Here is a 26,472-nt window from a genome sequence, read left to right on the forward strand (position 1 = left end):
CAAACAAGAAAAGCAGCACACCTGTTGAATAGATAAATCCTCTCTATAGAGAACAGGCAGCAGTTCCATAGGATAATGACAGCTAAAATTATGCAAAGCTCAGGGATGCTATTTGACACAATGGCCTGCTTTGAACTCTCCCTCCTAGATTCACGTACCCTCAGATTTTGTTATCCAAGAGTCTTCCAAAAGACAAAGCAAAACCCAATCAAAATGGAGCCTGCATTGCAAAATACCGATCCATGGTCTTTCCCCCCAAACTAGTGTTGGTTCACTGGATTGTCATTTTGGCAAATCTAGTCAAGTTTCACATCCAAAACTGTAATGAGAGAAAATAAACAAAGATGTATCCTGTTGAGAAATAACACATTTAAAATTATAGTGGAAGGCACAAGTGAAAAAACAGTATTGGCCAATGTGGAATAAGGCTATTTAAAGAACCCCAAGCAACAAACAACCAACTCCCCGCCCATATATGAAGTGATGCAATTTTCTCCTTGCAGTTTACAAATTGCTTGTTTTGTATAAGATACTCAAGAAAAATACTGTAAAGAGAAAAAAAAATAACCTTTGGTTAGTTTGCTGACTTTTAGAAGTTGGCCAAATACAGAAATAAGTGAGTCCCTCCATCAAGACCTAGGCTGCTTTGAATAAGAATCTGGAACAAAAAGTGAGAAGTTGGGGAAACCTGTATCCCAGAAAAAAAAAAAAAAGGGGAAATTCTGTGGCATACCAACAATGTCACGGCACAGGCAGAACACTGTGCTCTCCAGAAGTGCCCAGATAGGAGTATGCCAGCTGGTAGTTACAAATTCCATTCCCAAGTAAATCTCAAAAGTAGCAGATACAGGTACAGGTAGATCTGACAGAGAAAAACCTTAATTTTATATCTATCTATCTATCTATCTATATATATATATAGTTCTTTTTACACCACGTGCTCCACAGATACTAGACCCTGGTATTGTAAAGGAAATGGACAAAATCATGACAATAATCGATGACATTTAGTCTGTATAAACTTTGAACGCGTGTTAAAATATTTTAGGAGCACAGTTTAGTAGCTAAAATCTTCACAACAAATTAAGTCTTCAAGCTCTGAACTGATTTATTTTAAGAGTATTTGTTGGTTTAGTCATCTTTGCTTCCACTTAAGGCAATCAGGATGTAAGTTTATACTCAACCCCCCCTTCTTTTCCGCTCTTCTCTTTTACATGCTCTGCAATCACGTCACCAAAGAACATCTGTCCCTTCTGCATGAACCTATAGTTCCTGTAGAGATTATATGGGTTCATGGAAATCATGCTTGCAGCAATGCATAAAACAGCATACATATGTATGAGTGTGCTCCATCTCAAGAGAACAAAGCAAGCCATTCCCCAGCAAGTCACGCAATTTTGATGACATAATGGTTTAAAAAAACCCCCTACTGACAAGCCTAAAGTACCTGCCATTACTGCTGCTACATTGGAAGGGTGGGATTTGGTTTCTTTTAAATTATTTACATGACTTGTTCATAAGGCATGGCAACCAACAAGCTGGCTGCATGCATGGAACAGTAATTGAAAGCAGTCACACAGCGGTAAACAGAATAAAAAGAATAATTTTTATTCCACATAAATAATCATATTGCATAATCTTTTCTGCAGAGAATTCCACATACTTAATGAAAGGTGCAATTATGTCCCCGTGGAAGGACTAATTTCATCATTTAAGTCAAAGATCTCTATGGCTCTAGATACCTCCTCCCAAAAGCAGAAAATCTGACCTCTTGACACTAAATTAGATATTAGAGAACCAGGCATTACTAAGCCAGAGATCAATGTTCATATACTGAATTTTATTATCTTTCTCTTCACGTAGAACTGCACCAGGTAATTTTCTTCTCTCCCTGCCTATTTTGATAACACTAATTTGAATTTGTGGTGCCAAGAACGGGAATCAATGACGAAGTATTTATTTGCATTCAACAGCTGAATGCTTGCAAAAAATTCCAGGGTAATCATGTAGCACACTGGCTTGTTTGTGAATGCTGTAATAGAGGTTATGAATCTGCATTCAGTGGCAAATCTAGCATTTAAAGATATATCAGATAGAAATGGATATGCTATGTTTAAATGTTTATGAGGCAAAATGCAAATCAGCAAACACTTCCCAAACTTTTTAATTTGCCTCTGCCTGGTCTAAAATACAATACAAAGTACAAGAGTAGTTTTTAACATAGTAAAAACTCTGAATAAAAAAGGTCTCTGCAAATCTCTCATTCTGGACAATCAAATGAATCAATGGTGTAATCCATTAAGAAAAATACTTGAAGGATGAGTGAATTTTGTTGGGGTAGTTTCCTTTCCCACTTCTAGCCTCTCTTACATTTTACTACTGTGAGACTTCAAAAATATAAAATCTTGGCTTCAATTATATCTTGCCAGAAACAAGTATTAATTGCATTAGAAACTGTAATTTCTTTTATACTAACAAGAATGATGCCCACACAGAATAAAAACAGAACCTCACAGTATTGAAATAAGCACACTTCTCCCCAAACACTCATAGCAATAAAGACGTAGGCAGTTAAATTTTGAACATTTGTTTTATTTTAGAATCTGGGTTCGTTTTTCCTTTCTTCCATCCACCTCTCTGTGGAAATTTTTGTGCGAAATGTGCTTTCCAAATAAAGTCCTTTTACTGGGCGCTGCCCAGAGCATAAGCTGGAAAAAAGGATAAATATGAACAGTCACCCTAAATTTTCTATTATTTTCTATTTTTTATGTACATAACTTTGTAATTTACATTGCATTTTTCATGAACAATATATACTATGATCATTTTAGCGATGAAAAGGTGTCTTAAAAATTTATGAGAGATTAGTTACCTATAACTAATTCCCTCTAAGATGTATTACCTACAGATATAGCAGTGTTAACTAGTGAACTTCTGCTTTCAGTGATCTCTTCCACTCCTTTTCAGTGGTACATTTCCAGCAGCATCTGCCCCACTGTCATCCCTGGTTCTATCTCCTCCCATATCACCTCATCACAGTCTACTGAGAGGACCTCTGCAACAAAACTGCCAATTGCTTACAGACAAAGCCAAGAAGACAACCTGGATGAATTTCTATAAACAGAAATTCTGATTCTATTGGTAAGTCTTACAAGGGAATGGGAGTCTCATAGGATGAGTTCTAGAAGAGAAAAAAAAGAATGAGAGTTCAAATGTAGCAAAGAAAAACTGTTTCATAATTTTAAAGCATGTTTGAGGTTATCAGCTGTCAAACACTGGAGATAAATGGCATCTAAAATGACATTAGGTCTAAGTCGTAACACAGAGAGAATTAACAATTTTAATTGCATTCCACAAAAAGATCAGATTTACTATTTTTTAGAGTGGAAAGAGGTACCCTAGTGACACAAAGTATAAAGCAGCTATCCTTATCAAAATGACCAGTTCATGATGCAGATTCTAAACATTTCTCACTGCAGGATAAATTTTCTTCAGGAATCAAGACACACACAACAGATATTAATCCATGTCCTCTGGCATCCTCCTGGGAGGCCCAAGGACTGGCATGACACCACCTCTGTGCCAAATCCCAGAAGAAATTATTTAGTGAGTCTTCAAATGTTATGAAGTGCTTGACAGTTCCACCACAAAGCCACTCAGTTCTTGTTTCTTTACTGGTTTTAAAGGCTGCAGTAGACAAGGTGGCTACTGTGTTTGGTCACATGAACAAATCAACCCTCTTCTGCAGTCTTTTGTACTTTTTGTCAGAGTTCCTAGATATTTGAGTATAATGGCAGGTACGCTGAACTTAGCCAATGAGTGACACCAAAAGTCACCGAGACCTTTGGAGTGATGATGGAGGAACCTACCAAGATATAGGTTGATTCAACGCACTATCTTTGCAAAGTACTTCTGCCAGTTGCTTGTCAAAATCTCAAGAAAGTACTTTAAATCTAAATCTTAACAGACAAAAAGTTTCAGAAAAACGGCTTAAAAAATATGCCAGTAATAAAGATTCTGAGGTTAGAACTTCTAGTCTGGAGAACTACCAGCATACCACACCTGGATCCATTAATGCCATTATCACTGTTTCAGATGTATTTTACTCAACAAACGAAGCTTTCTACCTGAACACAGCAAACACTTATGTATATGAGTACTCTTATTGTCGCAATAGGACCATTCACATGAGTGAAGTTACTCAGGCAAATAAGTGTAAGATAAAGGCCAGATGTGTGTGGTTACTATTATCAAATGGCTGCTGAGCTTAAGTGCAGCAGTTATGAGTACCTGCATGCCTGATTTACAAATAGAGATTTAATATCTACACTGAATAAAGTATTTTTCCCAAGACTGTGCTGATACACTTGATTAACTTCAGCACAGAAGAAATATTTGCTGTTTGTTGCAACAGCTTACAGAGATTTCAGTATGGGTTTGTTCCCACAAAGCTGTATTCACACCAAAAGATACAGCCTCTATTTTGAGCAGTGCCATATTTTGATGCTATACATCTCAACTTTTGAGAAACTTTTCATATTGCAAATTTAAAAGGTGTCTGCATTGAGAAACATGCAAACTGTGGATATTCTTTCACAATCACAAGCAAACATACATTAGGTATTGAATTAATACAAACTAGAAATATCTCTTCATTCTACCCCACACTTTATCCACAAAATGCTTACAATGTTTCATAGCAAACATTAGGCTTAATAAAGATGAAACTGTCTATCACTGGAAAACACTGGGAGAGATAGGGTTATCACAGTGTCTCAAGTGTTGCAATACCTTTTCTAATAGTTACATTTCCAGGTATTTTGGGTGATGGACAATTACTCAAGGTCGAGCAGAAGCCAGAAAAATCTTCCCAAAGCTCATCAACTTGACAAATGGGAATTTTAACATTAGAATCACTACAATCAAATCCTTAATTTATCAAGCTGTCTTAAAATAAATTAATGCTTTGTCCCTAATGCCATAAGAAAGCCATTCTGTAACTATAGTTTTGGGGTTTTTTTCGATAAATAAGATTTTCATCATCTCAGTAGCCCTTCTTTGCATCTGGTACTGGTAAATAACTTTCATCAACAATGATCAGAATCAAACCCAAGACTGTTAAGTGACAGTGTACTTACTCTCTGTACTTATACATTCTCATCCAACGCACCCTACGTTCTCATTACTCTGCTGTACTAGGTAAAGCTGATCAGAATTGCTTCAGCTTACAGTATCCTAATTTTTATTTAAAAAATACTCTCTTGTTAAAACCAAAGTGAATGACTTTGTATTTTGTTTTCAGTTTTACTCCGTTCTAGTCCTTCAGTCAAAGTCATAGAATTTTCTCCAGTTCCCTGCACGTCTTGCAATACTTCCCAACTTCATCTCATCCACAAATTACATGTGACTTAGATGGTGACCTCAACCCACGTCACTGATACATTAAACAGGACGTGTCCTTAGGCTGATCTCTCTCCATTTCCATTCCGAAAATAATTTATAATTTACTGCAATCTCTTTTCCCACCAGCTTAAATCCATCTTTCAATTCTTATGTTCATCTATTTCAACCTAAGTATTTTTAGAGCCTTATGTCAAGCATTACTTTAATTTGAATAAACTAAATCACATTAATTTTCTAAAAAGTGACTGTTCCAAACCACCTGGGATGAGAGGTAGAACAAAAGGGCAAGAAGAAACATACTATATACTATCATACTCATGTTTGAACTTTCAAGACTTCTGTTCACAATCTGAAGTAAGCTTTTTCTTAGCCTTGTGGTTAAACTAACAGGTCTGAAGTTGATCACAGGTTTCTTTTTTTTTTTTAAATACAATTGCTTCATTCCATTCAAAGATCTTATTATGGCACTAATACTTATTTGAGTATTGTAGAATGGGGGTTATGTTGGATTTCTGATGAATCCAACATTTTAACATTTGAACTAGATACTACTCTATATAAATAGTTGCCTGTCACTTCCAACTATATTGTTTCCATATCTCAGATCTCATTCCTGCCCACTGTCCCTCAAATTATATTATCAAGGTTTTTTTTCCATTTCTTCCATTTTCATGATAAATCTTCTCACTACAAATTAATACCTACTCTGCCTCTCCTAAAAACTCTATTTATTTTGGGAACTTGTTATAATAATCAGCCCTTCTCCAGTTGTTATTTTTCAGAACTACAAAAATCCTGACTATATAAAGAAGTGTTAAATCTAAAGAAGCCCACTTTACAAATGGGTTAACTGAGACAAAGAAAAGTTGACAATTGCACCAACTGCTTAGCTGGAGATCTACAAACTCCTAGAGATTAGTTTGTTGGGCTCTGACTTGGAATATGGCCCTGAGTAGTTAATTTCCATATACCCTTCTTTAGATATTGTAGTCATACTGCTGTCAAAGAGCCTCTGAACCTCAGAAGGAGAGTACAATCACTTCCTTTTTCATTATATCACCTACCGACTAAAACCCAGACCAGATAATCTTTGCAAATTATCCGAGAATGTCTAAACATGTGCACTATCACTCATACTTAGCATTGTATTCAAGTTAAGCAACCTCCCCTCTAGCTATGAGAGCACCACAGATTAAATACAGACGCTGAAAATGGGGAGGCAATCACAACAGGAAGGAAAGCACGAAATCAGCAGACAGCATTTTAAAGCAAACATGGATTTCTGCAGTTCTCTGCAGATACCATGCAGTTACTTACACAAGCTCCCAGGTTTTCCAAAAGGGCCACATCAAGTCAATTTTAATTATTTGATAAATATGACACATTTAATAAGCACAGATTCCAAAGATGAGAGGATCTGCTCCTCTCCAACTTCAGAATGCTGTCAACCTGTATTTTGTTTTTGTTTCCCTTTTAGAGCTAGACTTAGTCTCTACTATAATTTCATCAAGTAGGAAAACTTTCTCCTGTGCTACAACTCACATTTTTCCCAGTCTGCATTAAAAAAAAAGTATGGTTTTTTTCTTGTCATTCTAGTGCTCCTCTCCATCTCTCCTATCTTCTTGTAATCTTCAGCCTTTTTTTCGCCTCTCTTTCAAGGTTCTAAACAAATCAGACAACAACTCTAACCTCATTCCAATCACTGCCCTGCTCCATTCTCACATGGGATTTTAAGCATTTCTTCTATTTTCTTCTGCAATCATTTCTGCACCCCTTCTCATTCTGTGTAGAATGTGATTTGTTTTTCTCTTCTCTCTTTCAAGTTTGTTTTCAATGCTCTTATTTACAAGTTTGCTATTCTGAGATCATTTAGGGTATTACAATGTTTATGATCAGAGTGTGTTCCAATACTCTTGTAAGCCAAAGAAAGCTCTGCTGGCAGCATTAATACTCTTTTCTCATTGATAGTGAAATATCTAATGCAAATTCATATTTTCTCCAGTTCTGTTACTACAGTTGTGCACTGAAAGGTGGTGATGCAGTAAGAAAAAAGTATTGCTCCTTTTTCCCAACAAACTTGGTTAAAATTCCAGCATTAAAAAGAGGTACTCTGAGGTGATTGTGAAGAACAGTTGCTGTTAGTATCAGGTTGCACTGGTGGTTTAGAAACTTGGCATCAAAAACCAGGTTTTCCTAATCCAGATATCCTGGCTCAGGCTCCAATTCCATAAACTGCACAACAAAGGACATTTTAAAAGAAAGCAAGAATTATACTTTATAAGCATGGGCACTTTACAATCTCAATCCAAACATTACCACAAAGACTTTACAAAAACAGAAGCCGTATTTGTTCTTTAGTAAATCTAACTTGCTCTAAATTTGTATTCTCATTCTTTTTGTATCAAGCTCCTATTTTACTGTTGAAAAAGGAGAAAATCAAAGATCATTTATTTGGAATACCACAAAATTAAATGCTAGCTTTTGGTCCTATGCTAGTACATTTAAAACCTCACATTAAGAACAACATTTGTAAGCACTGTCTACACATTAGGTAGTAATTATGGTTTTTGGAAGGCATTCCTATAGCTCACCATTGAATTTACATGCATTATATTATATATGCACAGACGTGTCTGCACACACACCACCTCCACCCCCAAATTCTACTTCAGACAGCAAGTTTCTCTGTTGTTAATTTTTCATGGGTCAGTATTATATAGTCTCAAAAACGACAATTACAATCACATGCTGGAATGTGATCATACTTAAGTCTATGCTTCTGAAACTTCACTTACAAAGGACATCATTAAAAATTCCACCTAAAATTACTTCAACATTTTGAGATCACTGCCTCCAGTACTAGTAAATCCAATTCATGCATATTTGAAAAAGATCTCCACCATTTCATAAATGATCACCTGCTCCACAAGACACTTTTTCAGGAATCCAGAAGTGTAATATGGAACTTTCCCTGGAGAGAAGTACAAAGAACTGCAAAAACATAAAGTCTTTTAAGTACCAAACATTGAACAGATTTACTAAAACTCTAGCTTACACAAGCAGCAAAACCAAACATGGAGTATCTGACAGAAAATGCCTCCTTCTCCTTTCTTAAGTAAGAATGAGAAGATTGAGAACTCACAATTCAAAAGAGAATGGCCAACAAGCATGTAGGTGGTAATCACACTGAACAGGAGAGCTGTTGACTGTGGTATGGAACAAAATCAGCACTCTCCTTTATTTAAAACTGTACTTGTATATTTTGGGAATCAGTCAGGAGAAGCTATGGGTTGAAACTTTATCACTCAGAGCAACCGTAAAATCAATCAGTCAACACTTAAAAGCTCACACAATATTTTACAATTTTAAATTCCAGTGCCTACCACAAATTCCAATTTGGAATAATTACAGCCTAACATTGTCAAATATGTACACTTCTTGAGCAGTTCTACAACATCGGTTTGTACTTTGGGCTACCTGCTGTATTTAAAGCTGTCCCGGAGGCTATACTTAATGGAATGGAAATGTTTTGCTATAATTTACTTTCGGCATCAGTCTGGATGATAAATATTCAGTCTGTTACATCAAACATTAGCAGCTTAAAGACTGAATTTCAAACATGGTTTCATGAACTGTTATAAAACTTCTCAACTGAAAAATAAATGATCAGAGCAAAAGTATTTTATGCAAAATAAAACTCCATATGCTAAGTCAAGTATTGTTGTCTGAAGGTCGGTATTAGGATATGTTAACATATTACATAATATTTCATACAGTATATCTTCTAAACATTAATTTATTTTCAGAAAGAATGACCTGATAGCTTCTTTAAGGAATTCTGAAACTTTTGTACTAGTATTTTTATATCCATTTCCCTCACGAACATTTACTTTACTTCTTTCTAAGCAGAAAAATGTTGGCAGATTTGTAAATGATCATTCAAGAAAATTGCTTATGACTTTTACATTGCTTATTGCTGTTTTACTGATGACTCCCTGATTTCCTAGAGAATCAAGACGTTCAATATAATCATGGCCAACAGACAATACTTTATACAGCTTAAGAAATACCTAAATTTTCATTTTCAATCTTCTTAGTTATGTACATCCATTTCACAACACTGAATCACCAAAAAAAAAAAATTCCATTTTAATTTAAAAGCCTCAAATAAATACAACACTATATCATAGCTTGCTTATTTTTGCATGTCATATAAAAGTCCCAAAGACTTTTTAATTATTTTATAAATAGAAACAGGAAAACTGAATTTCCTCCTACAAATGCTGGAGACTGATGCTGGTACTAGAAAACAGTAGTATGATCCTCAAGTGAAAGTTAATTTTTTTTTTTTTACAGCAATGCTGAATGGATTTCACAGCAATGCAACAGTGTAAAAGAACAATAATATACATAGAATAATTTGCAGTAATTCAGTTTACTACTGATGTGAGGGATCTATCTTGCATGAAGCACTGTACAAAACACAGAGTTATTGCTCAGGTCTGTAGAATTACTGTTAAAAAAGCTTCAGGTGGTTTTATTCTAAGTTTCCCACAACAATTAGAATCTAACCCAATTCACTGTCCAGATTAGCATGCTATACCAGATCAGAAAGCAACACAAAAAATACCATGTTTTATCTATTAAATCTCAGTCAACTAAAGTGTTTAAGCATACATTTACAAGTTTCACATTACCCCTTTAAAATCTGCTGCCAAAGATTCTACACTCTTAAAAGGGTACAACCAGCTAAACTTTAATGTATACTTATGTTTGATTTTCTTTTCCTCATCTTTTTGCTTTGAATATAACTTATTTTAGTCACTGCAAAGCAGTACAGCTTGGAAAGAAAGACAGATCAGATAAAATGTCATTTAAATTATTATATGAATCAGACATGCTTTATGTTGTACTCAATTATTGTGTCATGCCAGTTAAAAGACTGCTTATTCTTTCTTTTAAACATCATGGAGGGACTTTTAACAATCAAGAGCTCTATAATGGCAAGGGCAGACCTCATAAAGACTCAAAATCCAGTTTCCAAGATATTTTAATTAAATCCCAAGTCCAAAAAGTCTCCACAACAAAGCAGACAGGAAAAATATTAGTTGAAAATATGAAACTCTATGACACTAATACCAGAGACAAACCTATACTGCTTTAATGGTTGAAGAACAAGCTTTTTTTTTCAGCCTCTTAAAAAGATGGAATGAAGTAAATGAAGTAAATCTCCTTAAAAGTTCATGTTGTTTAGAACCTCTGCCTCCGGTTTCAGGATCATTGCTGATAAATATTAGTCATTGTTGATAAATATTAGTACTTTCTCCTAATTACCCATAGACATACAAAATTGTGAAGTGTTCACACAGAAGGAGCAAAAACCAATAATCAAGAATACATGTTGCAATCCATGCAGCCGTAGGGGATTAGGTTGGAACACATCAAAATTACTCGCTCTGAAGTAACAAGAGATGTTTTTTCCAGCACATTTTAAAATGAAATGCAAAGGTACTCAAGTCTCCTTCAACCTTGGTTTATGTCTCAGGTAATACAAATACTGAAATTATTTATATACAGAACAAAATTCTTCCCATTGTGGATCTGTCAGCCTTCTCACATGCTCTCATTTAGGAGGAAAGCACTAATCTTAGTTACCATTTTAAAGCTATTATACTCATTAAATAATTGTTTGGAATTAAATTGTTTGAAATAAAACAAGAGTAAGAATTTTAACAGAACATCCTAATTCTCAAGCCTTTTACAGTCAGCATTTTCCCATTCTGATAATCTAAATACTGAAAGTATTCTAACTCTTGCACAGTGTTCACAGTACTTTCTTCAGTATTTTGCTTACAACAAGCCACTACATTCATGTTTCTAGCTCCACTGTCTGCAAGATGAAAACAGAGATTCCTACTGTACCATTAATTGCTAATTAGGCAGGTTTCATTGTCCTGGGTGACGGAATTGAGAATTTCTCCACTTCCCTAACAGGTACAGTAATAAGATGTTAGTCTTTTAAGGAAAAGATGAATCTGTTGAATAAAGGCTTCATTCTCTGCCTGTAATTAGTAACTTGAGGGCTTTCTGTAGGTTCTGCACAGCAGTGCTCACATCTTCATATTGCAATGCACTGCCAGCATATTTGCAATACTTTTGAGCTCTGGCAAAGTCCTCTGGAGTCAAGCGGACTTCTCCTGCAAAAACATGAATATTACAAAGTTACTATAAAGGAAATCTGACTTAAGCTTCCTTTCTTATGATTTTTATGTTAGACTTATACTTGTGATAATATTATGAAAACCAGGATAATATTTGTGGTAGTGTTACAAAGCCCAAGCTATGGTATTTCTTCTGTTCTCTTTTCTTTCCATTCATATAAAGCTTAACTTCTTTGCTTTTGAAAAATATGAACACCTTTCTAAACACTGGTATTTGTGCAACCCAGTGCCTTTCAAAAGTAAGCCGATACCTTTGAGAAAGATGTGCTCTTCATCATAGGAGAGCTTTTAAACAACATTAACTGTCCTCATATTACAAACTGTGAGAAACAAGGACAGTGCTTTTTGTGTTTAGAATATAATTACTCTGCTTTCTTCTTCAGGAATAATACATTTGAGCCAGAATACAGTTAAAAACTGTTCCTTCGTCACTGGAATAACTTTTCAAAATGTAGAATTCCTCACGAGCATGTTTTCACACATTTTATATTTCTATTTTCCCAAATAATTTTTTTTTTTATGTTTCCAATTTTATGTAAGATGTCATTAAATGTGCCCATTTTTGTAATACTGGAGAACACTAGCAAAACATATCCTCATAATATAGTATAAACCATCTGTTACTTATTAATCAGAATATTTTCTTAACATAAGCTAAAATATTGAGAATTCTGCAGTGCTCAAACACATGCATTCAGTCTTCAAGAAAGCATAGTAGGGACTTAAGTCCTAACTGGGAGAAAATTTTATATATGAATAGCATCAGTGATGTGTGCATAAAATAAAGCACAGTTATGTTACTGTACCTCCTTCCACCCACAAATTCACTAGGAGTTTTAAGGCTAATCCCATGCCACTCCAATAACAAATGGACAAATTATAACCTTTACTCAGGTTCTTTCAGAACAATTTAACTGGTAAATGACGGATTTTTATAGACAAGAATAAATAATTATATGAAACACTAAAGATTATGTCTATATTTAATAATTTCCAACATAGTATTTTATAAGCAGTGAACAGATTTCGCAGATTAAGAGAAAATGCATTTTTAAATCCACCATAGATTTTATATAAAAATTGATTAAACAAAGATTTAATTCTCTGAGTACAATACTTTAAGCAACGACATGAATATAGTTAAATCCATTTTTATGGCACAACTTCAGTTAGCTGGATCCTTTCTTTCAAAAGAGAACTGTTGTTAGCAATACTGTGAGAACATTTACTAAAGAATCTCAGTTCTTATCAAAAAATGTCTATTGTATTTGCTTTTCCTTCCCCCAATCTTATTATTTAAGAACAGCTTTTGAACAAATAAAACAAAAAACCTGGGAATATTAAAAACTAGACTGGTCTGCTGGTTTTCAAAAAAACCCTACTCCAATAAAAAGCAAAAAGGTAAGTGCTCTTAAGTTTAATTTATCAATTTTTAAAAACTTTAGACTCTAAAGAGTCTACCTATCTTCCCTTCAGTAAATAATTATAACCATTGAGGGACATGAAAACTTGGTTGGGCTCATTGTCGTTGCACTGTATATTAGTTTACTGCTGAATAAGTGAAGACACATTAAATCTCTTAAAATACGTACGCATGTGAGTAAATAGAAATGAGGGAGTGCATAAAGACAGGCACACACTTTGGTTATTTTGTAGCCTACATAAAGTCACAGAGTAGAAGCAGCTGGGGTCAATCTCTAACCACATTACTGAACATCTTTAAGAAATTATAAAAGACTAAGTTCCCCTCAAAGTGGCTTTATGCTATGGTGCCAAGAGAAACTACAAAATCATTCTTTAAAAACTGGCCAAGGCATCAGTCCAGTATTCAACTAATTTATTGGAAGCAAGCCTAAATTCACCCGTCTAATCTTATTTTTACAGTATGAGCTCTATTAATGTTTTGCTGGCATAAAGCCTTATTTATTATGAAATCTACTTCAGATGCTATTATGACATAACTTGAGAGAAAAAAGTTAACAATTTTAAATTTATAAACCCAAGTTTACACAGTAAGGGTGTTGATCTTTTGATGTGCTCAGTAGCCTGAGCTCCTATTGAAATCAGCACCTCACAACGGACAAACAAAATAGAAATAAACCAGTTCTGTGTTCTTAAGTTTTCAAAATAATGTGAAACTTAATTGTAATGACTGCCTTACACGAAAGGTATAATCACAGAAGTGAGTTACCAACTTCAATCTACATATTCTAAGGATTAAGCAATTTTGCAGGAAAGGACCTGGGCGTACTGGTGGACACCAACTGTCCTTGAGCCAACAATCTGCCCTTGTGCTGAAGAGAGACAATGGCATCCTATGCTGGATTACAAAGAGTGTTGCCAGCAGGTTGAGGGAGGTGATCCTGTCCCTTGCAGGCCTAGAGAGGCTGCATCTGGAGTGCTGTGTCCAGTTCTGGGCTCCTCAGTGCAAGAAAGAGACTGACTGAAATCCTGGAGATAAGTCCAGCAAAGGGACACAAAGATGATTAAGGGAATGGAGCACCTCTCATATGAGAAGCGGTCAAGAGAGCTGGGACCATTCAGCCTAGAGAAGAGAGGGCTCAGAGGGATCTTATTAATGTATATAAATACCTGAAGGGGGAGTGTATAGAGGACAGAGCCAGGCTCTTTTCAGTGGTGCCTAGTGACAAGACCAGAGGTGTTGGGGCATAAACTGAAACACAGGAGGGTTGTGTCTGAACATCAGGAAAGTTTTTCTTGTGAGGGTAACCAAGCTCTGGGACAGGTTGCCCAGAGAGGCTGCAAAGTGCCTGTCCTTGGAGAAATTCAAAAGCTGCCTTTTGTATTAACAGTGACATTTTTCTCAGACTTCCTCCTTCAGTGCAGAAAATCAAACTACAGAGAGAGCACATGGGCAGGGGGAGACACAAAGGCCATGGTCCTGAGTGACCCATGGTCCTGAGTGACTGGTTTTACAGGACCCTTCCTTGAGCAGAGGGGTTGAACCAGACCACCTCCTGAAGTCCCTTCCAACCGATGTGATTCTGAGCTCTAAAACAAGACCAAGATGAGAAAAGTATACTTTTATACATAATCCTGAAACAAACCTGCTTCTGTGTTAATCTGGAATTACTAGCACAGTAGTTACACTACTGAAACGTGAAAGGCATATGGAATCCATAACAAGTATGATTCTTTTAGTTTAAGAAAAACACAAAGTGAAAAGTGAAAATGATTTGACCAAAACTGCTGAAAATCCTGTTGGGAAAAAAGCAGTTTTAGAATGAAAGCAGTATGTTTTACATGATATATCTGCCTCTCCCTAGTGTCCTTTTCTACCAATCAGATGTTTTTCTTTTTTATGATGTCCAAATATAAGGCAGTGTCGTGGTTTTGCTTTGGGTCAATTTACTTTCACACTTCCCACAGAATTACTTTAAGTTGAGAGAAGTTTTATGCAGACAAAAGAGACCTGATTTAGGAAAATAATATGAGCATTTACTACTAGCAAAATAAAAACTATTAAAGAACTATATCTATTATAATTCTACTTAAGTAAAAGTACTATGTATTTACAGAACTACTTCTCCCCGCTTTATATCAGTCCAACGAGGAGAAGCAGTTTCTTTCTCTATTCTCGGAGCTCCAGGTCTCTTCAGTAACTCTGTAACTCTGTAGCACTCTCGTCGCAGCTGGAACTCTTTCCCTCTTGCCCTGTGTTGGCCTCCAGGGCTGGGCCTACTCCCCTCCTGGGCTAAGACAAGGTTTTCTCTTCCATGGGCTTGCAAGGGGACACTTGCTTACCATGAACCTTCACCACAGGGTCACAGGGGATAATGGTTTTTGAGTTCACCCCTGTTTCCTATGGAGGTCCCTCCCCACGGGAGAACAGTCCTTGAATAGACCTCTCCTACATGGGTCTAGCATGGATCCCTCAGTTGGATCTCAAGCTTACCCAAGCCGTTCTCACTCTGGCGTAAGCCTTTCTCTCAGGGTCATAAATCTTCAGCAGCAGCATGGATCCCACACATGGATCCCAACATCCCTACCCGAGCCATTCTTGCTCCAGTGTAGGTTCTCTCAGGGTCACAAATCTCCAGTACCAGCAGCATGGATCTCTCACTGAGATCCCAAGCTTACCCGAGCTGTTCTCACTCCGGTATAAGCTCTCAGGGTCATAAATCTTCAACAGGACTCTGCCTCATTTTAGTCCTTCTCATGAAGTCTTGGCTTCCTTGTACATCCACAAGCTCCTTTGTGAGCTGCATGGGGGTCTCCTCACCCCAACAATCTTCCAAAGGTAGCAGGGTTTTATTTTTCAGTCTTTTCCTTGCTGAAGAGAGAGAACGAAAGGAGGGAGAAACAGCCCCCTGCCTTTGGACTTTTTTCTCTCTCCTCCGGCTGCCAGCTTCGACCTTGGACACTTTGTTATCTCTTTGCCGGAATTCTTCTGCAGTGGTTTTTCGTCCAAGCAGTCAGTCCTCTAAGTTTTTTTTTTCTCTACTCCATTATAGGAGAGAAGGGGGGCTTCAGCACCACACCTGCCCCCGGCCCAGGCCAGGGGAGGAGGGGGCCTTGGCCCACTCGGGCCCTGCCTCCTTTCCTATATGGCTACCAATTTCAACTACGCAACCAGCTTCTCTTCCATTTCCTTAAATATGTAATTAGCAAAAGCATTACTGAGAGTTTTGATTGGCTTTTTGTCCGGAAATCCACCTGGACAAAACCATCCTCAGCCCCAGGGGCTGGCTGGCTTGGCAAAACCACGACAGGTAGTTGATTTAAGAATATTTCAATCACACAAACTGGTGCATAAAAACAGGGATGACAAAGGTAATAAACAGTTTTTGAAACAAGATTCCCTTTTTCCCCATTAAAGCACTTGAAATATTCGAAAGGAATGTGCATGAAAGCACATTCAATGTCAAATTATTATTTCTACATTATAATACACACAACTAGATTGGACAAATGCATTCTCTATACTATGCCACTTTTGGAAGGGAGCATATGACAAGATCTTATAAGATCTGTAGATCTTATAGAGCTCTATATAAAAGATCTTACAAAAACTGTGTAGCACAACTATGAATGCATGTAGTGTTAGCAGAATCTAGGGGTAATAAATTTTTAAAGAAAAATACGCCAGAGAAGTGCACACAGACACACACAGAGAGTTGCTGTGTAGCTCTACACGCTGTTGTCAGACTCATTAACCAGTAATTAAATGCAAAAGTTTTGACACTTCAAAAGTCAATGTTAAACTCTGAAACCTGTTCCCACAGGACAGGACAACTATTCAAAGACTCATGCTGACTAAAAATCAAAGAACACTTCCTTTAACTTAATTCTTCTGATAAAATATTCTACTCCTTGCCACCAAAACTTTTTCTCCCATCACAGCATTAATCAAATTGCTTCTCCCATGTTATGGGAAGGAAAGAAAATATATAATTTATTCTAAAAATATACATTTCATCTTACTACCAGTAAGAGTCTTTCAGGACTATGTGGAATATCCTGTTTGGCTATGTCTATACTAGCACATTCAACAGTGCCAAAGAACGCGTCTCAGCACTCAAACTTGACTGTCTACAGTGTCAACCTGCTGGAACAGGCTCTGGTATGGTTTTGGCCCATGTGAACTAGCACTTTCCCAAACAATTCCTGGACATGACTTGTGGTCAGAGCAAGCTACAGACCGTTCAATACGAGTTTTCCTCTAAAGCTACCTTGTTTAGAAGGTTTAAAAGTTTCATAGTATGGATGTGAGTGGTTCTGTGCCAGCTGTTCTCCATGCCAAATATTTATAGGCGTGTATAATTTGTTAGTGTAGACACAGACACCGTGTCTAAATCATGGAGCAAGCGTACTTTGCACTGTGCTAGCTCTATGGATCTATTGGAGGGCAACACTGACTCTTTCTTCCTGTGCAAAGGAAACTTCAGTTCCATAGGAATAGTACATACGCAGCAAGGATCTAGCCCAAATATATATACTGCAACTCAGGAACTGCGAGGGGTTCCTGGATCCCAGAGTTTAGTACATCCCTTGAGAGATACAGGCATTTCTCAATCTACTTTTGGGTCAGAGAACAAGGCTACTGTGTAACAGCGTACTGTTGGCATGAAGGGGACTCCTCAGCAGCACGAGAAGAATGGTATCTGCCGTTCCTCTTATATATATAGCTGAGGGGAGGATGCTCTGAGCAATGACCAGGCACATACAACACGACAGTAACAGGCACAGACAAATGCTTTCTGTTGCTCTCAAGCTTTTTTAATTCTACACATTCAAATAAAACTGTCACTGCATCTCTGCTGACTCATGCTCTATGCCCTCTTGAACTCCTACATAACTGACAACCTATTCTCTAAGCTTTTAGAACTGAGGATCTATATGACCTGTATCACCTCTTCCAATGCACTTCTGCAAAACTCCCTCATAAGAATGTAAAGCTCTGAACTGTTCCAGGACCCAAACTTGTAGTGACACAATGGATGTGCACAGGAGGAATGCAGGCATGCAAATACTCAGGTTAGGTCAAGTTAAGAGATTTATCATGGTGCTTAGCAAGGGTCTTAGTCTCTTAATTACACAATATTACTTACTACGCATTCTCATAAACACACTCAATTCCTTTTGATTTATGTACTTATTAAAACAGGTTATCACAGGTAAGTGGTTAGAGGGAGCAATGAACTGATACCATTCAGATATTGAATAATATAAATATCTATTCCATAGATGGAAAAATTCCTAGAAAACAGTTAATAATTTGTCCAAATGTACACGAGTGTTGAAATAAGAATACAGAATGATTCCAGCTTTATTGTCAGTAACTACTCTTTCACTGGTTTCCCTAAGGTTGGCATTTAAGTGTACCCTTCAAAGCATGGTATATGCAAGTACACATAAAAATACGTGTGATATTATAGGTTATTAGTGATTTTAACATCAAAGGAAGATGGCATCTTAGAAGATAAAAGCCTTGATTCAATGGTACATCAAAATGACATGATTAGCAATGCCTTATAAATGATTTCATTTAACAAGGGTACTACTTGTAGTCGACAAGCACACATAAAAATTATGCTGCACCAAAACCACCACTGCAATGTTGTGATTATTTAATGAAGTGAATATATAACTGACACATTGACCCTGTAGAATAAATTCTAAGTAAAGAGAATGTGTATTAATGACCAAAAATATAATTTAGCAAGGCCATCAGGGAATACAGGCTTTGCTAGGTATATCAGAACCTCACCTGAGAAGTAAAAACATAAATAATAAAAAGCCTTACACAACGGTAGCTCATGGGTTCAAAATAGTCAGATAGACAACACTATCCATACATTGCAACAAAGCTTTCAGAAACTATTAAACTCTTAGCAAAAAAATGCCTAGGTGATGTCCATTCTTTTTAAAATTTTGGAATTAGTAGCATTCAGATAACAGTGACAATATTTCCCAAACTTCTTCCTGTAGTGCAGGGGAGACAAAAAGGACACAGTATGTCCATGTGTAAACAATACAAATGCCACCAGCTTACCTCCAGACTGAGCACTGTAAAGGGAAGGATCGACTAGAGGAATATTCTGAGGAGCAGGCTGAATGGTGTTACTTGTCACTCCTGCAAATCAATGTAAAAAAGATTGACTTGGGTTATTTTTACTCATAGGTTTTAAAAGCGAACAAACAAAATAGAACAGGTGAATCCAATGATTTTTAAATTCAGCAGCTGACAGCTTAATAATTCTGAAAATGTGTAAAAAATAATTTTAAAGCCCTCACTTCATACTATAAAAGTTTTATAAAATTATACAGAAGACTATACAGGCTGTCATCCATTTTATCAGTACAGGATTTCACAGAAATTTAATTACAAGCATAAAAAAATTAGGAAAACACTGCTCCAAGAAACACTGGTTATCCAAGAGCATTGAGGAAAACCTGCTAAAGAAGAGTGTGAGTTAACTTTTATATTTGACATTTAAATTCTACATTTCAATGTCAGAGACAGTCTCTATTACTTATTTTTAAAGCCCTATGCCTGTCATCTCACACTTGCAAACTATCTCCTTCCTAATTACTTCAAAAACAATTGATGAAAATAAAAAAGTTAGCTAGATTTAAAAGAGAAATGGTGATGCTAGAAGAAACAGCACTTCATGCTGTGAAACATTCTTGTATGTGTTCCCATTTTAGACACACTCATTTGCCTAGATCCAAAACTATGTTTTTGCAATATGTCCAGATCATAGCAGACTAACATGAAGTTATTTCTACAACATCTGCTATGTAAGAAGATGGTATAATCACTTTTCTAAATTATCTGTTACTGTATGGAATGATTGATGGGGTTAAAACTTGCAATGAAATTCATGTATTCCAACAAGATACATACTCCATAATTTTCAGATATGGTAAAAACAACACACTTTCCCTCCCAGACCCAAAAAAATCCCCACCTATCTGAAGGATTTCCCTTTGATAAAACTGAAAAAAGAGCATCATGAACTCTTCATAGGGTGAAGTATTTTTAAAATGAGAAAGTAAAAGGAGGGATAATATAACAATGTATCTAAACAATAAATGATCATTAGGATTGAAATCAAGAGCTTTCAAACTTTTAATCTTATTAATCACTAATCAATCATTATATTTTATGGTTACTATAAAAAGGTCCCATGAGGTAAAAAAGTTGTCTTCACCAATTCTTTAAGACAATTTTTTTTTTTTTTTTTTTAATACTGCAAATGGGAAGGAACTTTGGACTTTTATGAACTTGGTTTTGGTCCAAAAATGGCACATAATAAGAAAAAGGATGTAGGAGGCAATATGTTTAGCAGTAGGGATAAAATTCCCATTAATAATATTGTCTGAGGTCAATCACACTAAAGTACTTGCACAGGAAAAGGAGCACAAACCAAAAAGAAGGAAAGTATGAATGCTATATCAGGTACCATCGCTAAAGTGTTGTTGTAGCAATTTCAACATTTTGTTGGATATGCTCCCACATAAAGAACAACAGTCCATCTGCACAGGCAAAGCTAAATATGAAATGAAGTTACACAATTTGATCTATCAAGTGAAAGATTCAAACAGCCTTTATAATATAGATGTTGCAATGTAACATCATTTTACTAATTCTAGAGAAGACAAAAGATTCTGTCTGCAGGGACAGTCACTGCTTTAGTCCATAAATCTCTTCCAAAATATGAATTACACATTTTAAAAAACATAAAAAAGTATTCCCAATGGCATTTTTACAATGTTATCTTATGAAGATGCTTTTGCCACACAATACCTGCATTATTCTACTTTATATGTAATGGAAAGTGGACTAGAGTTTGTCTCTCAATAAAGGCAAGGATTTTTCAGGTGTGATTTGGACATACCTGTGTTATGAGGTACTTCAGCTGGAGTGTTGGCTGGTGCATGGGCACCTGGCGGTATATGTATGCCAGTGTAATTACTAGTTGGTGTGTTGTTAGCTTCATATGTAGATGATGATGCCGGTTGAGTTGTTCCACTATGGACAGAAGATGACCCCGCTTCTTCCCTTTCAACATCTGCTAAGATGACACAAAATAGGAATTACTGCAGCTGTTCTGTACAAACACTTGAAAACTCTGGCTTTCTTTAAAATCTCCATTTGAATTTTTATTAGTAAAAAAAATTGCCACCACACTGTCTCATAAAACATCAACTCAAGCCACCCACAGTTGATTTGACAAAATAAAAAAGCATCATACCATACAATAAAGATCTAGAAACTCACACACTTTCAAAGATCTCTCCTGTTCAAATTGAAGGATCATTTCATTACTGGCCTGAATATAAGCAATCTGTCTCATAAGAACAATCCCTTATATCTTCATGTACTGCATCCACAGTAGCTGAACAAGATGTACAAATATGCAGCAATCTATATTTTAATATATACATGAATCAGAATATGGAAAACTGTATTTGCCTTAAAAACTCTTCATAAAAAACTAGACAAGCCTTTTACCCCATACCAAGCCACAAAAAATACCAAAAAAGAGGAACTTCGGGAAAGTAATACCAAAAAAGAAAACTAAATGCAGCTTAGCTAAGTCATAACTGTATCTAGAACAGCTGGAGTACATAATGTTCTATAAAAACAATATATACCATAGTACATTACAAAGAACATATATATTATTTTTCAATCTCATCATGTTCTTAAGGTTTTGGTCTACTTTATTCAACGTTCGTTTAAAGGCTAGTGATCAATTTATTATACTAATGATCCAGTTAATTTACAACATGGTTGATTTCTGCTCCTTCATTTGAATTCAGTTAATTTAAACCAGTTAATTTTCTTTTACTGTGTATGCATTCCCCTGTATCAATAATTGTCATGGAACAAGTACAGTTTTGGGAATTGCTTATTTAACAGTCAGTTCTTGAACGGGAACAAAAAATATATACAGGAGTACAAAACTTAAATGTATGTAGAGCTACCAAAAGATGTTCTTTATGAAATCCATACTGGTCTTCAACTACACAAGGTTATGCATTATGCAAACACTTATACTGCTTAATAATTAAACCATCTACTGTTAGAAATATTACTATTACAAATATAAGAATTTTCCCCCTGTAAGACACTCTTCCTCACAGAAAAAACTTCAGGTGCTACCTTCACTAAACACCTTTTTGAGTCACAACACTATTTACCAAAATAAAAGGCTATAAAGCAGAGTAAAATCAACAGTATTGTCGTCAGAACATTTTTACTGGACTTTAATAAATACACTGTAGTTTTATTAAACTGTTTCTGACATATGCAAACAAACCTCTGGCAGACTTCTGGAAGACAAAGGGTATCTTAAGGAGCCAGATTTTTCCTTTCCTGTATTTTTTGCTAGTAACTCATACTGCAATATTGTGTGGTTAATACGCATGGAAATAAAATTAATGCCTAAAACTGGCAAAAAAACAAGAGGTGAGGTTCAAAAGTAAACACTGAATATCTTTTAAATAATATTGGAGTGATAGGAGTAATTTTAAATGCTGTATTTTTCAGTGGTTTTGTTGTTGACTAAAAAAAAAACCTGTTTCAGAAAAAAAAATTAACAGAAACATAGAGGCTTACTACACATAAGATGAATGAAATAGGTATGTACAACACTCATCATGCTGTCTGAAGGTAAGGCTGCCCAATATTACTTCTAACACTGCTACCAATTATTTATAGCTTGGTCAAATTGTACCCATAAAGTTAGCTCCTCCAAGTTGGGTGTCTGCATGAAGCTATTATTTCGGGAAGCCTGTTGTAAAAATAACTAAGCCACTTTTGAGAATGAGGTAGTGAGAGAAAACGTGGTTCCACTGTACTTCGTATCTCAACTACGAAAAATTACGAGAAATTTGTGCCCAGACTTAAACTGTTAATGCATTTATTCCTTTATTCTGCCCCCTGCAGCTTCCTGTTGCCCTTATCTGCTTTGCCAGTCCCATTCTGATTTCTCTTTCTGTGAAATAGGACTTCAAATCCCTGCAACCTTTGCCTCATACTTGTGTCTCTCTTGTAGTAACCCCATCTTATCTCCAAGACATTCTCAGTTTCAGCTTCAAAGTTCCTCACTGCATAGTTCAGGGTCTCGTCACTCCTATAACAGTGCAATGCTGTAGGCAGCACTGGCCATAGAAGACATGAACTCAAAAAAGTCTGAGAATGTTAAAACCAACCAAAAGAAGTGTTACCAGCGTTGACTACCCTTAATTACAGTGCCTTCAAAAGCTAAATTTACAAAACAGCAATCTACTTTTTAATCAGGTATACGTACCAAAAGATTAAGCTCAACTGTTTGATTTGCTCATTATGCAATTGGCCAGTGTTAAACTGTATTAAACATAAAAGAGGTTTGTTTAAATTAACTCTTCTTAGGTGTTTAAAGTGCCCAAATATCATCAAAGCACTGTAACTATTCTTTCTGCTAAGTAAATATTTAAAATACTCTTTATCAAAGATTAAAGAATTAGAAACATTTTAAGATATGCACTTGCAGTATTTGTGAATAGTTTTAACAGTAATGCCAAATAAAAGGATTTCACGCTGCTGAAAAAGAACATTTAAATCAACAAACTGTTTTTACATTCTGCAGTTGGAACACCCATAAGATTATTGAAAAAAAATCTTTTCCAGGGAATGGGAATGAACACTAAAAAAAGTTAGAGAATTATTTTCCCATAATGCAGTAAAAACCTAGAACTCAAAGTTCCTTGCAATTTGCTTAAAGATGCTGAAATACTAGGCTGTGAAACAGTGACACAATTGTTTTTCATGTCATTTCAGCTCCAGCTGAGTTTCTTGTCTTGGAACCTCATCAGCCTTTGTGCTTGAATCTCAGCATAATGAATCCATGAGCTCTTCATATTTTCTGCAAAGCTACAGTATACCAGACCATCTGCGTTTTTAAAATTATTATTTATTTATGGAAGGCAAGACTTTGTGAACTAAGACTGATATCTCTGGCCCCGTAACAAACTATCCAAAGATACCTTTGTATAAACAGAGGATTCTCAAGGCTTAACGGCATTTCCTTGTCTAGTGTAAGGAAGTACCAATTATGACTTAACTTCAGCAGCTTAGTGCACTAAATTTAAGACTAGACAAATTTTTATTTTTAAGGAATCCAGACTTCTCCAATTCTCCGGATTCCTATTTTTAATGAATTCAGAGAATTAAAATCTATCAATTTTAATTTTAAAATGCTTTCTTCTTCTCATTCTGCTGCATTGTTTCTCTTTTGCTTGAGATGTTGCTGTAAGATTCCTAATGTAAGGTTCTATTGGAACACTGATTTTTTAAAAAATATATATACATCTAATTTTTTTCCGCAACATTGAGAAATGAACTCAAAAGTGATGTTTCTTCCAGTTGGAACTAACAATGTTTTCTGAAATTCTGTAATATAAATGTAGACTACATATTACATATTACATATTGCAGTGTAAGCAATTACATTTAATTTATTTACTATGGCTATACTATAACCATTTAGAACTTTTAAATATTTCTATTTTTTTCCCATTAGTATAAAATCTTGCTGGATGACCTAGGGCAAATGCTAAGTAACCTTTATATGTACTCTAGGACTTGTATTCCAACTGCATTAATAAATTAAGCATGTTATTTTAAGGTTTCCAGTGGTGGCATCCTGACAAAAGTATCCATAAATCTAACAGCAGAACCACATAAAGCATGCCTATGTTGCTGTAAAAACATCTCCAAGAGTTACAGTAAGGTTTTCAAGAATCACAAAAAAAACCCCAACACTTTGGAAAAAAATGGTAATTCGTCAAGCTTCAGAGACTTAGCTTCACTCTGTTTAAACAGACTTTTTCCACTTGCTAGGGGAGGAAGAAAATGAGCAAGCAGAAAGGAATGGGGAAGGTCCAGTCATACATTCAAACAATGCTGTTTTTCTTCTTATGATGTACAAAGCAAGAATTGAAACTGTTTTTTACTGATTCTTCTCATAAAAATTATTTTGCATAAAGTTTTTGTCTTGCTTGTGTAAAACATTATGGACACCTACACTATGGAGTTAACTGTCAAAATAAATGTCAAAAAAGGTATTTTTCATTTAATTTCTCAGGAAATAAAAGTGTGAGAAATTATCTTTCTACATAAAATACAATTCAACAACAATATAAAAAGATATTGTCAAATTATAGATCTTGCAGGCTCCCTAGCAGTAAGGACGTTAAAATTTTGGCTCACTCAGCATTTGCATCCCTTTTAAGTTGCACGTAGATATAACTTGCTAATAAGAGTAAGAATCTTCACCAATTCACCTGTACTGAACTGCAGTGAATACTAAGGATTTGAGTAAAGCCCTGAATTCTACTTTCACTTCTACAACAGTTTCTTTTGCAGCCTTGAGCAAGTCAGTTATCTTTGCATTCCACATTAATAAAATGAAGAAAGAACCTATTTGTTGCTGCTGAGGAATAATTAACTTCTACACAAGTCGTGCAGATTTTTAGCAAAAGCTTTGTAATATTTACTTAGAAATTCTATTTTGCAGTTGTTTACAATTCACATTTGTTTCAGATAATCAGGTGAGCTTTACCACAATATGATCCAGACCCCTAAAGAGAATCTATTTAAAGCTAAAAATATTTAACTGAGTTATTCATTACATTCAATATAACAAAAGGCTGTTCTCTCACATGTTGCATTTTTCATTTAATCATCAAACTGGTGTAATTTGACAAAGATGTGATGATGTTTGCAGTGGGAGCTGCAACTTGCACTTGTAGAGGTGGCTACATAAGTTTTATGAACCTATGTATTAATATAGATGATTGATTTATTTATACTAGTGCGTGCATATGTACTAAGTCTCATATACTAGGTCAGAAGAAAACTTAAAATGTTTAATGTTCTAAGTTTTTTCATCATGTATGTAAAGAATGATACACAGAGGTTATTGTCATTATGCAGAATTAGTCTGTTGTAATCTGCACAGTGAAAATATCCATTCCAAAGACATCCTATCTCGTAAGAGATTAACCTTTGAAATTTGTATTCAATCTGTGTTGACTGAGGAGAAAAACAAAGAGACCTCTTATTAATAAAACTGATCACTATCAAAAGCAATTGGTTAAATGCCGAAAGAATTAAACATCCATAGAGCATTAAGGATAAGAAAAACTGCAATCAAAGGAAAAGCAAATGGGTAAAAATATTTTCAAAGTTAGTTTAATAAATTACATACAATTTCTGTTTTTATATATTTTAGAAATGAATAATTTTTGCATATATTTTGCTTTTAACTGAAAAACACGATCAGTTTACACACCTAATAATAATACTTTTTTCTGGCTTAGTAGTTTAACC

The 26,472-nt window shown here is 35.5% G+C and overlaps 1 protein-coding gene across 2 annotated transcripts in view; it reads right to left on the reverse strand.

Annotated features, from left to right (window-relative positions):
• Positions 1–1,583: 1,583 nt before the first annotated feature.
• The window catches only part of VTA1 (vesicle trafficking 1), a 44,567-nt gene continuing 19,678 nt past the window's right edge, over positions 1,584–26,472 (reverse strand). The window contains exons 6-8 of one of the 2 annotated variants that reach the window (XM_050316867.1): positions 20,990–21,163; positions 19,141–19,221; positions 1,584–11,600 (exon numbers count right to left, since the gene is read on the reverse strand). In XM_050316867.1, the coding sequence (XP_050172824.1) occupies positions 11,455–11,600; positions 19,141–19,221; positions 20,990–21,163 (401 nt within the window). In that variant the 3' untranslated portion in view covers positions 1,584–11,454. Of the gene's footprint in view, positions 11,601–19,140; positions 19,222–20,989; positions 21,167–26,472 lie in introns of both variants that reach the window. The other variant, XM_050316865.1, reaches the window with a different exon arrangement.

This window comes from Myiozetetes cayanensis, unplaced genomic scaffold (assembly GCF_022539395.1).
Source record: "Myiozetetes cayanensis isolate MyiCay16 unplaced genomic scaffold, myiCay2020 scf2-11, whole genome shotgun sequence".
In the NCBI taxonomy this organism is placed as follows: Eukaryota; Metazoa; Chordata; class Aves; order Passeriformes; family Tyrannidae; genus Myiozetetes; species Myiozetetes cayanensis.